Source organism: Cervus elaphus, chromosome 5, assembly GCF_910594005.1.
Source record: "Cervus elaphus chromosome 5, mCerEla1.1, whole genome shotgun sequence".
Classification (NCBI taxonomy): Eukaryota; Metazoa; Chordata; class Mammalia; order Artiodactyla; family Cervidae; genus Cervus; species Cervus elaphus.
Window position 1 is genome coordinate 11,512,096 of NC_057819.1, and position 17,033 is coordinate 11,529,128.

The window sequence follows — 17,033 nt, forward strand, 5'->3', positions numbered from 1 at the left end:
GATCTCCAGAACCACCAAGCCAGCCAGGTCTGCCGATCTTCTCAGTGTGCTGTGCACTGGCATTATTTTTATATGACCCTGAAAATAACACAGCAGGGTAGAACTCGCATGACCCCATTTCCCAGGTGAGACAAGTCTTGGAAAGGTTCCATAACCTGCCGGATGTCACATGGTGACTAATGGGGTCTGAGACTCAGGGCTCTTAACCTGGACAGCACATTGCAGGTGGACGGGCAAGTGTGGGCCGGGGGCCACCTGTTCTCTCTACAATGCACGGCGCCCAGCCGAGAGCTGGACCGGCTCATCCCCCTCCCATGGGACCGTCGGCCTGGTCCCTCCCCAGAGAGCACCCACCTTCCACTTCAAGGCAGCAACTTCATAAATATCATTAAAGTCCTCCAGGCTGTCATAAGCAACAAGAAAGGGCAAAAAAAAAAAAAAATCAGGGCACGTTCCCACGGAGCTTCAGTGGTTCTCACACCCGCCTGCCTGTGGTCACCTTCGAGAGGTGGAGGGGGTGACATCTGGGAGCCCCAGCCCGTTGGGGCCCAGGGGACCAGTACCTGCTGGCTTCTCATCTTCTCCTTCCCCCAGACTATTGTATTGATACTTCATCCACTTAGTCTTCACTGGCTACCACCAGCTTGCGTCCCCCAGAGAGCCAGCCCCCAAATGACCACCACTGTCAGACAGACAAGGGTGGAGTGGAGCAGAGGACTACCTAGAACAACAGGGGCTGAGAGGTCAGCTCAGACTGAGCTCTCTCACCCTCGTCTCTACAGAACGCCTGCTGCTTCTCAAATCGAAAAGGAAAGGGTTTTGGTCATCAGCAGTCAGTAGGCCAAGACTGACCGTAGAGAGCTCGGGCCTGTTCTCTAAGGCTGTGCCAGGGCTGTGTGTTTGTGTGTGTTGTTCACGTTGCTCTATGGATCTGTTCACATCAACTACCCCAGCTTGCTCAGGGCTCGAGGGTGAGCAGTTGGGCCAGTCCATTCCACGAGCCAGTACATTCCTTTCTTGTTGTGAATTTATATTGGACGTGGGTTGGACTTTGTCATTTGTAAAAAGAATCCTGAGCAATAGGGTCTATGTGCATAAAAAGCTCTGTGAAGAAAACAAAGTCTCTAAGAGCATCTTTGCCCACCCATCCACCCCAGGGCCTCTTGTCAACGCCTCCTTCAGCTATTCTGCACCCACTTGGCATCCCTCTCACCTGAGCAGTGGCGTGTTGCTCTGATTCAGGGCCTTGAACGTGAGATAGCGCTCCCCCGCACTCATCCGGGGCTTGTAGAAGCGCATCAGGCCTTCGAACTGCCTGTAGGAGATGCCGGCGGGCCTCTGGGGAGAGAGGGAAGATGGCCACATGGAACATGGGAAAACTCAGAGTCCAGCTGCCCCTTCCCTTGGGGGGAGCCATGCCCGATGTCCCACATCACGTGGGATCCCACGGCGCCCTGCTCTCTCTCGTTCTCCCAAGGGCAGGACCCCTGGTTTCTGAAGCTGCTGGCCCTTCCACACTTAGGAGATATTGGGGGGTGTGGTGGAGGTGGGGGGGAAGGGCAGGAGAACAAGGACCAACCCCCCTCCCTGGCTCAGCCCCCGGCACCCCTACCCGCTGGCTGACGAGCAGGCGGTAGGCGTGCTGGATGGCAGTTCGCTTGTGTAGCAGCAAAGACTTGAACTTGCGTTTCTCGACGTCATTGAAGGTGTCAAATACCACGGCCAGGAGCTGAGAGGGAAGAGCAGAGACCTGGTGCCCACGCCGACTGGGCCTCAGGGAGGGAGTTCCTGAGGAAACAGTTCCCCAGCCTCCAGAGGGCACTCCTCCAGCCACCCCAGAAACGGGTTGAGAAGAGCCTCTCCCCTGGACAGGTGGTGTAGGAAGTTCATCTCCAAGTCTTAGGAGAGGAAGGTCATTCATTGCCACTTGTAAATTTCCCCTCTACAGATTCGTGAAAACACTATTACATTTTTCCGCGGTTTTTCTTCTCTGCCTGTGGCTAATCCCTGCCTGGGCAGTTTTATAAGGGGAGAGAAGCGGTGAGGGGAACACGCTGGGGCCTTTGCCCCATTTAGCTCTGTGTGATGGCCAGGGAGGCTGTGTGTCCATCCTGTGCCCTCCCAACCTCAGAGTAGGGAGGGACATCGCTGTCCCTTCCTCCCCTGTCCCCGTGTTCCTTCTCCTGCTGAGTCTGTGTGGCCCCAGAAACGAGGGATGAGAGGTGGGCCTGCACCCAACGGCACAAGTTTCTGGAATTGCCCAGTTCCAAAGTCAGCGTGTGAACGACACAGCCTGTGTTATCAGAGGGTGATGGGAGGGCGGGAGCAGAATTTGAAAGAAGACTTTTTGGGGGACACTTTCTTCCAAAAATATTTTGAGGGGGACTCTCTTTGCCTCTCTATCCCTTCAGACTGCCCCCCCCCATTTCCCTTTAGATCAAGGGAGTCAGCAAACTTTTTCTGTAAAGGGCCAGAGAGCAAATATGTTAGGCTCTGTAGGCAAGATGGTCTCTGTAGAAATCGCTCAACCCTGCAGGTGTAGCATGAAAGCAGTCAGACTATATACAAATGAATGGGCGTGGCCATGTGCAATAAAACTCTATTGACAAAAACAGGTGGTAGGCTGGGTTTGGGCCCCAACGGCTGACTCATACCCGTATTTTCACAGTTCAAAATACCTGTTAAAGCAACTAATTACACATGACGATATTTTTAGGATTCTAAACCAACAACAGTACAAAAAAACTCTAAGATGTACAAACAAATATCCAACATACTTATTTTGGGTCTTGAGAAATTAAAAAAAAAGAAAATATTTTCCTGCTTAAGACATCACATTTTAAGGCAGGGACGGGAGCCTGGTGGGCTGCCATCTATGGGGTCGCACAGAGTTGGACACGACTGACGTGACTTAGCAGCAGCAACACAAGTCTACCTACCCCCAGAGAAATTGTTTTCCATTTCTATACCCGGGTCTGACTGTGGTGACTGGGGTGGGGACGCTCATCAGAAGTATAAAAATAAATGCAAGACTTGGTAAGTCCTCTTCCTTATAATTCTGGCGTTCATGTGGTCTCAGCTCCAGCCTGATGGTATGGTCTGGGAGGAGGCGATCTGCTGATGGCAGGAACATTCCTGGTGGCCAGTCAAGCCTTCAAAGTTCCCCGTGTGCATGGGGACTGCACATTGTCCTTAAAGGAATGTGTTCTGTATTGGGTTTCCCAGGGGTTCATAATAAACGGTGTAGAAATACACAGGACATTCCTGGCATGTGGGTGCAGTGGGATGGGGTGGTTAAGAGCAGGGCTCTGGAATCAGACCAGCTCATCTGGCCACCTGAGTTGTGCAGGCAAGGGTGACTCACCCTATTGGTCTGATCCTCAGTTTCCTCAACTATAAATTGAGAATCATAATAAGACATCTAGGCTTTGAGCGTTAAATTACTGAACCCCTATCCATAAGGCACTTGGCATAGTACCTGACTAAGGCTTCATAAGTGTCAGCTTTTCCAGTTATTATCTGTTTGCCGTGAGAAGGAAAAGGTTCCAGGGTAGTTTTGGTAAACTCCAGCTCTGGGACTTCCTTCGTGGTTAAGTGGTTAATCCTGTGCTCCTAACGCAGCGGCGCCCGGGTTTGATCCCTGATTAGGAAATTAGATCCCGCATGCCACAACTAAAGATCTCACATGCCGAAATGAAGACCCACCCAATGCATTCAAATAAATGAAAAAGTGAATGAATGAATGACAGGCTCTAGCATCGTCATCAGCAGCAGCAGCAGTACTATCGCAAAGAGGCTAGTTACTGCTGGTAACCAGCTGAACTCAAGTCTTGACAGGGAATTCCTAGTCACACCACACCTGCCCAGGGTCTAGGACTTCCTTCCCCTATGTTCCGCCCTCGGAGGTGGATGGCCACCCCTACTTTATCCCCACAATGCCCAGCACAGCAATGGCTGGGGCTGGTCCACAGAACACAAGCCAAGGCCACTCACCAGGTTCATGATAAAGTACAGCTCGATGGAAAGGTACACGATGAAGAAGATGCAGGACCAGGGGTTCTGGGAGTAGGAGGGCATCATCACATCTGGGAAGCTGTATTTGCAGAGTGTTACCTGCAAGGCCCATGTCTGCCAGTCTCTGCTTTCTCTAAGGACGTCCCTCTTTCTGCCTTCCCAGCTCCCTCCGCCCTCCCCCACTCTCAGCTCACCAGGCCACTCCCATCCCTCATGGTGGCCCTGAGCAGCTGTCTGAGCCAAGACGTAGAAGAGCCTTGGCTGAAAAGAGGAAAGAAACCTGGGCACTACCAGAGGGCAGGCAGAAGCCAAAGCAGAGTCCAAACTTACTTGGCGGTGGTCAGAAGGACAAACAGACTGACGATGCTGTTCTCCAGGGTGCTGAAGTACTGTGGGGACAGGAGGGCCAGAGGACACATGGGTGCCAGGCCGAGGGCACACACCACTGGGAACAGGCTGTGTGCAGTGGGTCATCTCCAGAGCCCTATCCTCCCCCACCCCACCCACGCATCCCCTCCCTCCTCCTGCGGGATCCCTTAAGGATGGCAGAGGAACAAGCAAACTCGGAGTCCAAGGCCTCCTCCTTCCTGAGCTCAATGCTTCTGGCAGAAGCAGACACCTGGCCTCGGGATTGTCTCCCAGAGAATCACATGTTTTGCACAATGAGCTGGGCTCTCCTCCACCACTCCTCTGCCAAAATGTTTCAGTGTTCCAGATCTGATCCTGGAAACACCCCTCTCAATGACAGGACAGGGAATCCCCTTGGCACTCGAAGAAGGAAATGAACGTCCAGGTGCCATAAGCGATGATGAGAAACCAAGCAGGGCATCCCTTCCTAATACGGCTGGCCGGGGGAGGGTCAGTCCAGCCACCTGGCCCGAAGTGAAAAGGCCCCACACACAGGAAGACAGAGACAAACGTGTTGATTACTTACGGGGTCTGAAGGATTAGGGGAGAATAAGTAGAAACCTAGAAGAAGGTGGTGGGAAACATGGGTTAGAGCAGAAGTCCCAAACCCAGATGTCAAAAGGACTGGACAGATACTGATAAATGTAAATGAGTGCAATGGGCAGAGGGAAAGCGTAGCGAGTGGTGGGGACCACAGCAGAGCAGAGCGCATGCTCTGGCTGAAGGCACCAGGTAACTGCTGCCATTCGGGAATGTGATCCAAGCACCACTGAAGCTATTATTACAAAAGGCCAGTTGAGGACCTTCCTGGTGGCCCAGCAGTTAGGACTCTGTGCTTCCACTGCAGGGGGCTGGGGTTTGATCCCTGGTCAGGGAACTAAGATCCTATGTGCTGTATAGTGCAGCCAAAAAACACAAAGGCTGGATGCACAACATAGGGACTCTAGTTAATGATACCGTTATTGTGTTTTTGAAAGTTGCTAGGAGAGTAGATCTTCTCATTAGAAGGGAAAAAAAAACTATAAGTATGTATAAAGATGATGCTGTTAACCTTATTATGGGGATCATTCTGCAGTATGTACATAATAAATCATCATGCTGCACACCTAAAACTAATACAGTGCTATGTCGATTACATGTCAATTAAAAAAAAAAAAACGAAAGTTTAAAAAAATTTAAGATTTTAAGGCTGGAAATCTGTATTTTCATGTCAAAAAATCTAGTTTTAAAAATGCTGGCTCAAGGGACTTCCCTGGTGGTCCAGTGGCTAAGACTCAGCTCCCAATGCAGGGGACCAGGTTGGATCTCTGGTCAGGGAACTAGATCACAAATGCTGCAACTAAGACTTGGAGCAGCCAAATAAATAAATACTTTAAAATAAAATATTAAATAAAAATTAAAATTAATTAGCTTTTTTTTTTTTTAAAGACTTCACCTGCCAGTGGAGGGGGTGCAGGTTCAATCCCGTCAGGCAGCTAAGATCCCACATATCTTGTGCCCAAAAAAACAAAAAAATGTAAACAGAAGCAATGTTGTAACAAATTCAATAAAGACTTTAAAAAATGGTCCACATCAGAAAAATCTTAAAAAAATAAAACATAAAATGCTGGTTCAACACTTTCAGACCAAACAAAACTCATCCGTAGGCTGGGTCTGGAACCCAGACTGCTGGTTTGCAATCTTTGGTTTTGAGAACATGACAGCCAGGTAACAACTTCAAAGGGACCCCACTGTTCTCCTGCAGCTGAGGGTCCAAGGTGGGGGCACCATTAATTTCCTCTCTCTTAGAATGGGCTATTCCCCTGAGTCCTTGAAATCCTGAAACTCTGCCCCTAAGGGAAGTCAGCCCCTTGGAACACCAAGGAAATTCTATCCAGAGTGGGGTGGGAGGGTGGGAGTCAATGGCTCGGGGAACAGACTGTCACAAGGGCCCAGGGGTTTCAGCACTGGTGGGGGCCTTAGAGTCACGGCCCTCTGGTTCCACTGTCTCTGCCATCTGAGCACCAGGGAAGGGACCTTGGGCTTCCCTGCCGTGTTCTGAGACCGCCACTGTCTAAAGCCCGTGTCTGAATGTGGGAGTTGCATCAATACTTGATCTTATCTGAAGAGGCAAGGCCTCCTCCGCTGTTAGAAAGGGCGTGACCTTGCTTTAACACCTAGTGAAGCTGAACTTTGTCAACCCTAAGGTCCCAGGCATATGCTGTAGAGAAACTCCCGTGAGAGCGCGCCAGGAAAGGCAGGAGAATGTTCACATCAATGTGATCTGCGATAGAGGAAAATGCCCACCAACGGAGGAAGTGGTAAATAAATGTGGGTATATTCACGTATTGGATCACGACACTGCAGTGAAAACAAATGGCCTGCATTGCCATGCATCAGTGTGAATAAAGACTGGGGGCACCCCCTGGGAGCAAAAGGGAACTCAGATCAAGAAAGGTTACAAAGGTGGCTTCTATTTTTTTTTCCTCCCAATACCGCATTTCCTAAGCTGGAGTCCACAAGTGTTTCTATCATTCTGAAAACCTTCCTGAATTTCTAAAACTGTCAAAGTGCCTTTTTTCTCAATGATAAGTTTGCTTTTACAGAGTGCCTGCATACTGGGGCTCAGGAAAAAACTCACCGAGGATGGCGAAAATGATCATGAAGAAGAGGAGAAGCATGAGGATATCCATGAAGGGTGGCAGGGACTGAAACATCTGCCGCAGGTTTCTGGGGAGAGAGACAGGGCCAGGAGGGGTGAGGGGCGGTGGGTGGCGGGCTGGGGCCCAGGGGGCATGGTCTGGGGCTCCTCAGTGCGGGATGCCTTTGTCGAGATGGGGGCCTGGTGCTCCCAAGCCCTGGAACGCTAAATCCCGTTGCACCCTGGCTTGTGACGTCATGCTCAGTGATCTCCTAGGACTTCCACTCAGGGGGTGATGGGGAAAGAACCAGGGCAGGCGTGGTGCTTACTGAGCCCAAGCAGGCAAGTGCCTGCAAGGGATGGAGCAGGCAGGCCAAAGCCGGGTGCATGGCCTCGGGTGCCAAGGTCAGTCTGCATGGGATGCGGGAAGACATTTCAGGGCTACTCAGTCTGAGGACATGTGTCTCCAGTTTTGCAGACGGGGAACCAAGAGTGACCCCGTGGGCTCTCCCAGTGGCTCAGATGGTAAAGCGTCTGCCTGCAACGCAGGGGACCTGGGTTTGATCCCTGGGTCTGGAAGATGCCCTAGAGAAGGAAATGGCAACCCCACTCTAGGACTCTTGCCTGGAAAATTCCATGGATAGAGGAGCCTGGTCGACCATAGTCCATGGGATCTCAAAGACTCGGACACGACTGAGCAACCTCACCAAGAGTGAATGGCTAGCCCCCTCTCATTCACAGGACTCCAGCTAAGAGGTTTTCTAGATGGATTCTCAAAACTCAGTCCGGGGCTTCCCTGGTGGCTCAGTGGTGAAGAATCCACCTGCCAATGCAGGGGACACGGATTCGATCTCTGGTCTGGGAGATCCCACATGCCTCAGAGTAACTCAGTCTGTGCACCACAACTATTGAGCCTGTGCTCTAGAGCTGGAGAGCCACAACTACTGAAGCCTGAGCACCCAGAGCCCATGCTCTGCAACAAGAGAAGCCACCGCAATGAGGGGCCCTCACACTGCAACTAGAGAAAAGCCCATGCAGCAATGAAGACCCAGCACTGACCAAAAATCAACACTAGCATTAAAAAAAATAAAAAGAAAACAAAAACTCAGCTTGATCTTAGGTCAATGGCCTGTTTTGAGTTCAGTCCCCCAGTCCCAGGGGAAGTGTCAGGACCGCCTGCTGAGTTGCGTGGACTTCATTGAGTTACTGCCGCAGGCTGTGTTTGGGCAGATACTGTGCCAGGAGCCCCAGAGGGGCACAGGTAATGATGGGAGAGCGCCCTGGACCCGGAGTACAGAGACCTGAACTGCAGTGGGAGGACCACCCTCCTCTCTGTAGGGGTCGAATGACAGAGGGAAGTGATCAGGAATGTGACCTAGCCAAGTGCAGGAGGGACCTTATTGCTAGGTGACTCACTGCTGTTCCACCACAGACCCAGGGGGCCGGGCCGGGCCGGGCGAGCGCCTGAGTGAGCAGCTCCTCCCCAGGCCTTACCGCCGGACGCCGCCGCAGTACCGACAGTCCACCAGGAAGATGCAGCGCAGAGCCCGGGTCACCCGCATGTGCGATGTCTGCCGTACCAACACCACGATGGCCTCCACGAACTGCACCACCAGCACGGAGGTCTGGGGGAGGCCGGGCAAGGCGCACCATTAGCCCCTGTGCCCCAGCCCCTCCTGTATGCCCTGGCCAGAGGGCCAGCTAGATATTGGTCCCCCATACCTCCCCATCCCCGAGGGGAGCCTGGAGAAGCCCTTCCCTCATCCTCTCTCACTTCCCCCAACATCAGGTAGGCCCCAGGGAGACGTCCACTGGTTGCTGACCCAGGATAACAAGCTCCAGGGCGATCAGTGCTCCCAGCAGCTCATCAGAGGGTACCCACTGAACAAAACCACCACTCCGCAAGCCACAGCCACCCACCCTCTGGTTCCAGCTCTCCCTGCCCGCCCTGGGGTCTTCGGCATGTCCTGATCTCCAATTCCTTGGGCACATCCTCCCCGTCAAGTGTGTGCACTTCTGACACTGCTAAATACTACTCTGACACATTCCAAGTGATGCCTCTCTCTGCTACAGAGAAAGTGGACACATACGGCACTGGCTGCCATGAGTGTGGAGGCCATGCCAGGCTGGTTTGGAATCCTAGCTCTCCAGGATTCAGATCCCATTCTCTTGCGACTGGCTGGAGGTAAATTAGGAATAGTTACACATTTCCCACAAAAGTCACCATGCTGGTGCTTGGCTCCAACTAAATACTGGATCATGTTAGCTACTGTGAGTACCACCGTGACACCCAGAGCAAAGCTGGAAGCATGGTGAAGTCCGGGACCCAGAGTTACGCTTCGAGTGCACGACTAGGCCCATGGGGGATTTGCAGTTGAACTGACGATACAGGCTTGACGTTGACAAGGAAATGCTGGAGATGGACACATCACCTTGACCATGGTCCTTCTGTGCCGGATGAAGGTGTGAAGGCCCAGCCACCGCAACTTCATGCAGAGTTCAAACACGACCACCACCAGGGCGAACAGCTCCAGGGTTGCGTGGACCTGTAGCCACAGGGCGTGAAGGAGATGCAGCGTCATCAGCCACTCCCCAGTCGGAGAAGTGAGCACACCTGCTGGCTTTTCTTTGGAGACAGTGGGCAGGACTGCTGATCAGGTATGCTTTTCACCTGGAGCCAAAGCTTGGCCACGGGTCCTAAGTGAGGCAGTCCGAGGGCGTCCCCCGCCCCTCCTTAGAAGTTACAAGGGAACGGAATCCCAGGGAAGACTGGGGGTGGTGCATTCCCTTGGGCGGGGACCCCAAGCAAGACTGGTGAGCCAGCTACTCCCGGGGCCTCCCCGTTTGAAATCCGTGGGGTGTCTCCCCTTCCAGAATGTTCCCTCTCAGGCTTGAGTTACTCTGCCCCCCTCCCACCCCCGACACCCCCAGAGAGCCGCGGCTCGCGGCCCCGGGACACTCACGTAAATGCCCAGCCGGAGAGCGGGGACGGCGGGAGCCTCGCACAAGGAGAGCAGCAGCAGGAGCAAGGCCGCGGACAGCTCCATCAGGTAGAAGAGGTGGTTGTGTGCGAAGAGGTAGGCCGCCAGCGCTTTGGCGTTCTTGGGGTGGGTGAAGAACTTGTCGTTATTCTCGCCTTCCTGAAAGAGCAAGAGTCGCGGTAGTGCGTGCACCCGCACGAAGCAGGGCGCCTGGGACGCAAAAGCGGCCTGGGATGTGGGATGTGCGCTGGGCGGGGGAAAGGGGCGGGCCCTTGGCAGGTGGGAGCTTCAGGCCAGAGAGGATGGAAAATTAAGTATTATCTTCACAGCTTAGCACACCCCACAGGTCTCACCCTTGCCGCTGATGGGGCTCCAAAGACTTGCTTCTTTCCAAAACTACTTGGAGGAATCAAAGGATAAAACGCCCAAGAGATCAAAGGGAAGCGGGCGCATCTGGTCCCTTCTGAGACCAAAGTCTCCCTCTCAGGTGCGGGAGGCTAAGTGCTCGGGGTCTGGGGTAAACTAGCCACGACTGTGTCCTGGCTCCGCCCCCTTCTCCCTGGGTAACAGCACCTTTACAACCATCCGTGGGTTACCGACCTTACTTACTCTCAGGGCTTTCAGGGCAGCGTCTGGCACAAGGAAAGCTCCCTGAAGAGGTGACCTGTTATGATTTACTTTAAGCTAGTAACATTGAGGGCAAAGCTTGAAGGTCCCTTTATCAGAATCCTGCTTTACGCAGCTTTCCCCATCCCATTTACCTTTTTAAAGAGTTTTTGGATGTGGGACCATTTTTAAAGTTTTTGTTGAATTTGTTACAATATTGCTTCTGTTTTATGTGAGTTGTTGTTGTTTTTGCTTTTTGACCATGAGGCATGTGGGATCTTGGCTCCCCAGCTAGAGATGGAATCTGCACCCCCTCATTGGAAGGCAAAGTCTTCTTAACTACTGCACCAACAGGGAAGTCCCCCCACTTCTTAACTGACTCTATTTCCACCTAACTTTCTAACCCCTTGATGCTTTCACCCCAATAATAATGAGACAGTGGCTGACCCCCACTGAGTGCCCTCCACTAAGCCCCAACACTCCTTTCAGTCCTGACAACTTGCCTTCCAGGCAAATGCTTCTATGCCTTCTCATCTGACAGCAATGACAGGGAACTTCTGTAGCACCCAAGCCCATAGAGCCAGGCAGCCTGATTCCAGCAGCCCTGTTCTATCTACTCGTGGCCTCCTGCTGATGGTGCAGAAAACAAATGATGGAGCCCTTGAGAATATAAGCCGATGACCCTCCCTGTTAGGATCGGCCTTCTGGGGGAGGTAGGGGATCTTCACTGCCTCCCTGGGCTTGGTGGGCACAGGTCAGAGTAAGAGAGGTCCCACCTCATCAACTTCATCACCTCGGTACCCCATCCAACAGCCTACACATAGACAGCATTTACTTTTCACACATCGCCTTGCTTCAGTGCTTCTCAACTGGGGGCAGTGTTGACCACCTGCCCTCCCCTGACTCCACCCCAGGGCTGGAGACATGTGTAGTTATCACACCTGGGGGATGTTGCTGGTATCCAGAGGGTCAATTCCAGGGATGCTGCTAAACCTGCTAAAATGCACAGGGCAGCCCCTTACAACAAAGAATTATCCGGTCCCAAACACCAATGCTTCTGAGTTAGGAGAACCTGTCTTGTTCATTCTCAGCACAGACACTCAGAATAGAGGTTCTTGCCCTTGGCTCCAATCTCTAGAGGAGAAAAGGGTCAGAGTCCCAGAAGGGACACCCATCCTTTCCAAAAGCATTCTGGGTATTCTGGAATGCAGGCAGACCTTCAACTATTCCAATATTTGGCCCTTCTGGGATGAGGCCACATGCAACCATCCTCATAAACCCTTATTCCAGCAAAAGTGAAACTAACACACGTGCCTGGTGATTCACGCAGAAGTCGCAAAGCCAGGCTGACAGGAAGAAGTGTCTCTGGGCCAGGTGGCACATGGTGCCATGGAAGGAGCTTTAGGCAGCGGGCTCCTATGCTAGCCGGAGGTGGCTTCAGCTCACCAAGCTTGTCACAGAGAACTGGGAGAGCAAGAGACATAGTCAAGACCTCAGTTGGCACAGTGTCTGGTGCACACAGTGGGCATTTAATAGATGTTTGGTAAGATGAAGCATTTCTGCAAGAGATCATTCTCCAAGCGCCTGCCAGGCCCGAGGACTGTCTAGTAGCTGGGAGGCAGCTGGGAGCTCTGACCTTGGCTGTGGTTTCCAACGGAACTTCAAGCGAGTCACTTCCCTGAAGCCGGATACATCACTATCCTCATGATCAAAAAAAATAAATAAATAAAAGGCAAACCACAGACTGGACAGGGCAGGGAACAAACATCCTGGAAGTCACACAGAGGGCAAGCTGGGCAAGCCTCACTCCCCGCCCTGTGATCTGTGCCGGGCTGTGGTTTTCACCTCCACCGCCTTGGCCACAGGGGTCACACATGGTTGCCTGGGAAGCTTCTGGCTTGGACTTCTAGAAAATGCAATTCTCGGGTAATTTCTTCCAACAAGTAGCCAGGGATGAAGGTCTGGCAAGAGGAAACCACTGACATGGAGCTCTCAGGTCTGACCTCAGGGACTTGGAATTGCCTCAGGGGAGATGGAAGATGAGGCCTCCCCCAGCAAGGACGGAGTGAAATAGGATCTGAGTCTCTATCCTGACCCAGATGCTAAGGCTTCCCAGGTGGCACAGTGGTAAAGAATCCACCCGCCAATGTCGGAGACACAAAAAACGTAGATTCGACCCCTGGGTTGGGAAGATCCCCTGGAGGAGGAAATGGCAACCCATTCCAGTATTCTTGCCTGAAAAATCCCAAGGACAGAGGAGCCTGGTGGGCTACAGTCCATGGGGTGGCAAAGAGTCAGACACGACTGAGAACGCTCGCAAAAACAGCTCTTGGACACCCATTAACACCACCCTCCACAGCCAGAAACTACTGTCCACGGGGATTCAGATTCTGCTTTTAGTTTTAATTTTATAAGAGGATGGATCTTTTTTTGTAAAAAAAAAAAAAAAATTCAAGTAATACACAAAATTATAAGGTAGTAAAAATTCCATCAGCCAAAAATAATCACCTTTAATATTCTGACAAATAACTTTCCAGATATGAATGGGTATCTGTGCATGCATAGACACATATTATATTAAATTATATATAACTTATATATTAAACATCACCATATGATACCTTCTGTTCTGTAACCTCTTTTCCCCCAAAGAAATGGTCCATTTTTGAGTGAATACATGGGGTCAGGTACAGAAACGTGGCCACCATGTAGAGAAGAAAGAACATCATCTGGAGGCTGGATGGACACGGTTTAAATCCAAGCTTGGAAGTTTACTAGCTGGCTGGCTTTGGACTCACTAGGCCCTGGGAATCTCAGGTATATGAACCGGGAGATGACCAAACTGCTTGGTAAGGTTGTTAGAAAGATCAGCAAGTACATACTTAACTTAGTCTTTCTTTGGTATATAGATACATTTGTATTATATTTTAGATTCCACTTAGAAGTTATATAATATTTCTCTTTCACTAGCTGACTGACTTAGTATCATATTCTCTAGGTCTATCCACACTATGGCACATGGTAATATTTCATTCTTTATTGTGGCTAAGTAACATTCCACTGCTCGTGTGTGTGTGTGTGTGTGTGTGTGTGTGTGTGTGTGTGTATTATATGCCACATCTTCTTAAATCCACTGTCTGTTGAGGGGTGCTTGGTCCTCGGGTTGTCTCCATGCCTTGGCTATTGTAAAGAGTGCTACGACAGACACTGAGATGCACGCATCTTTTTGAATTAGAGGGTTTTTTCTTTCCAAATATATATCCTGGAGTGGGATTGCTGGATCATACAGTAGCTCTATTTTTAGTTTTTTAAGACACTTACATACTGTTTTCCTTAATGTCTGTACCAATTTACATTCCCACCAACAGCGTAGGAGAGTTCCCTTTCCTCCACACCCTCTCCAGCATTTATTATTTGATGATAGCCATTTTTATTACTAATGTTCTCACCTGCTTAAGGAAAGAAGGAATTACCAAGCAATGATTCTAATCCCGTATTTGGATCCATCCTGGCCTCTTATCTAGCACCTGTTCAACCTTAGAGAGGGTGACAGTGTACAGGGTGATTCTGCCCCATCAACAGGCATGCCCACGCTTGCTAAAATCTCCCTAAAACAGTTCTACTTAACCTGAATCATTTCTGCCTTAACCTGAATCAAAACACATTCCTTGAGGAGTATAGCCATAAAACGTGATAAACACACAGACACCTGAACAGCTATCAAATAAGTATCTGAATTTCATTAAATATTCTTTTAAAATAGCAAAGCAAATACTTACAAGGGAGAGCTACTTCAAAGAAGAAAAACATTAGGGGAAAGTGATCATTCAAATGAACTTAAGAAAAATCCCATTTCCTCACCCAAACCCTTACTCAATGCTGAAATTTCAACAGAAGCTGAAATCTTATGACAAAAATGACAAGATTAAGGTGAAACTACCATAGATAGTGAGATAGCAGTTAACAGGCAATATTCCCTTTGGAGAGTATTCAATACTATATATCAAGGGCCCTAAAAAATGTTGATTTCTTCAACCCACTGATTCTACTTCTTGGAGTGTTTCCTAATAAAATAATCCTCGATATTAAAGAGAAAAAGAGAGAAATAGCTGAAGACAGAGACTGTCCTCATATTATAATTTATAACAGGGAAATGCATAATATACAGTAAGGGAAACATAAAAAGAGAAAATATCCAAACTTATCAGGATAGTTAAATAAATTAAGATAGACCTACCAGACAGAATTATAAAGACTTTAAAATTTGTTTAAAAACAAAAACCAAGCATGGAATAGCAAATATGAAAGCAACAGCAGGATAAACAGGAAGGAATAAACATCTCCAGACTCCTCACACTAAGTCAGCTGGATTCAGTAGATAAAAGAAGAATTCCCTCCTGAGAACCGGCCTCTCCAGAAGAGGGAGCAGGGCAGGGGGAGGCCAAATGGACAGACTCGGGGAACTTGGGGGCAGGCAGGGCCACACACCGGGGGTCCTGGGAACAAGCCCACGGACACAGTCAGGTCGGCTCTCCCGGCCTGATCTTATGAAATGAGAAGCTCACACACGGAGCACTAAAGCCAGAACTGTATTTCTGGGCATGCATCCAACAGAGCCTGGCTCCCTGTATCCACCAACACGTGGCAAGAAGGGCCAGGTGCTGCCCAGGAGAGACTCACCTGGAGGTAGATTGCTGCCTCTTGATAAATCATCTCCCATTCATGTCCGGTGGGGCTGGAGGGGGAGTTTTCGCCCTTTAAGCTCAGACTGGGGGCCTGGGAGTCGTGGACGGTATATTTGCCTCCAACTGCAAGAGGAGATTCACTTACAACCCAGGTTTGAGAGAATAAAAAGACACCATTCACCAGAGAGAAGGCTGGCAGTCACTCACATGCTCTCACTCATATCCTATTATATAAGTCAATACCATTTGTATACACTTGGGCTTCCTGGTGGCTCAGGCAGTAAAAAATCCACCTGCAATGCAAGAGACCTGGGGTCGATCCCTGGGTTGTGAAGATCCTCTGGAGAAGGGCATGGCAACCGACTCCAGTATTTTTGCCTCGAGAATCCCCATGGTCAGAGGAGCCTGGCGGGCTACAGTCCATGGGGTCCCAAAGAGTCAGACACGACAGAGCAGCTAAGCACACATAAGTCTACACATGATCCCATGTATTACGTTGGCTGAAAAGGTCGTCTGGGTAACATATTTTGGCAAAAACCAAATGACCTTTTTGGCCAACCCAATACTAATGACAGCAAGAATAGTAAGTCTAGCAAAAATGTTTTTCTGACATGGATGGACCTTGAGGGTATTATGCTGATGTGGAATCTTAAAACTAAAACAAACTAGTGAATACAACAACAAAAACAGACTCATAGTTACAGAGAACAAACCAGTGGTTTCTTTGGGGAGAGGGAATGGGGAGGGGATTAAGAGGCACAAACTACTATGTATAAAATAAATAAACTACAAGGATATATTGTGCAGCAAAGGAATATTTTATAACTATAAAAGGAGCATAACCTTTAAAAATTGTGAATCACTACATTATACACCTGAAACATAGAGTGTTGTATATCAACCATACCTCAATTAAATTTTTCTTTCTCCTGTTAAGTGAAAAAAGCAAGTATAAAAAAGCATGCACCCAGTGCTATTGTTTGTGTAAATAAGGGAAAAAAACAAGAAAGCACAGAGATATCTACTTATCTTAACGGGAGAAATAGGAAGAGTAAATTAGAACTTGATGAAATTGATTACCTACAATGGATGGAGAGAACAGGGTAGAAGTCACTCAGAGGGAGTGATCTTTTTGATGACTTCTGACTTGTGGAAGCATGTTAATATACTACCTTGTCAGAAAAATAAAAATAACTGGATTTGTTCCCTGGTGCAGGGTCATCCGTGGCTCTTCCCTGCTGAGACCCATGCCCTTTCCTTCTGGTAACTCAGTCCTGTCTGTCTTTGAAGAGTGTCCACTCCCTACTTTCTGTCCTTATTCTTCAGCTCTGGCCAACTCCACCCCTGGCAGCTGATCCAGTGCAATGAGATCCCCTCCACCCCCGACCCCACCGCACCCCCGCCCCCAATCCCACCCCAGACAGGTATTGGTTCAGCCAGTGGTGCTGACCAAAGTCTAGCCAACAAGGGTGAGCCTAGAACTTCTCCAGGACCAGTTTAGAAAGGGGTGTGTGTGTGTGTGTGTGGAGGGATTGGGGAGCTCTTTCCCTATTGCTGCTGGAGGCTGCCTCTGCCACCAAGTGGGGAAGACCTGCCTGAGTTACACCCGTGGGATCGAACTGTGCCTGACATTTACCTCAGAGCATTCCCAAACTCTGAGCCCACAAAGACCCTTTTATACCTAAGCCTCTTTGAGTTGGGCTCGTCACAGCGCTCAAG

The 17,033-nt window shown here is 49.9% G+C and overlaps 1 protein-coding gene across 4 annotated transcripts in view; it reads right to left on the reverse strand.

Annotated features, from left to right (window-relative positions):
* TPCN1 (two pore segment channel 1) overlaps nucleotides 1-17,033 on the reverse strand; it is a 70,973-nt gene that overhangs the window by 16,961 nt on the left and 36,979 nt on the right. For 3 of the 4 annotated variants that reach the window (XM_043901690.1, XM_043901687.1, XM_043901689.1), the window contains 11 exons: nucleotides 15,310-15,437; nucleotides 10,006-10,182; nucleotides 9,475-9,588; nucleotides 8,537-8,667; nucleotides 7,043-7,131; nucleotides 4,949-4,983; nucleotides 4,345-4,403; nucleotides 3,994-4,093; nucleotides 1,613-1,729; nucleotides 1,214-1,338; nucleotides 355-403 (listed from right to left, as the gene is read on the reverse strand). In XM_043901690.1, the coding sequence (XP_043757625.1) occupies nucleotides 355-403; nucleotides 1,214-1,338; nucleotides 1,613-1,729; nucleotides 3,994-4,093; nucleotides 4,345-4,403; nucleotides 4,949-4,983; nucleotides 7,043-7,131; nucleotides 8,537-8,667; nucleotides 9,475-9,588; nucleotides 10,006-10,182; nucleotides 15,310-15,437 (1,124 nt within the window). The remainder of the gene's footprint in view (nucleotides 1-354; nucleotides 404-1,213; nucleotides 1,339-1,612; nucleotides 1,730-3,993; nucleotides 4,094-4,344; nucleotides 4,404-4,948; nucleotides 4,984-7,042; nucleotides 7,132-8,536; nucleotides 8,668-9,474; nucleotides 9,589-10,005; nucleotides 10,183-15,309; nucleotides 15,438-17,033) is intronic. The other variant, XM_043901691.1, reaches the window with a different exon arrangement.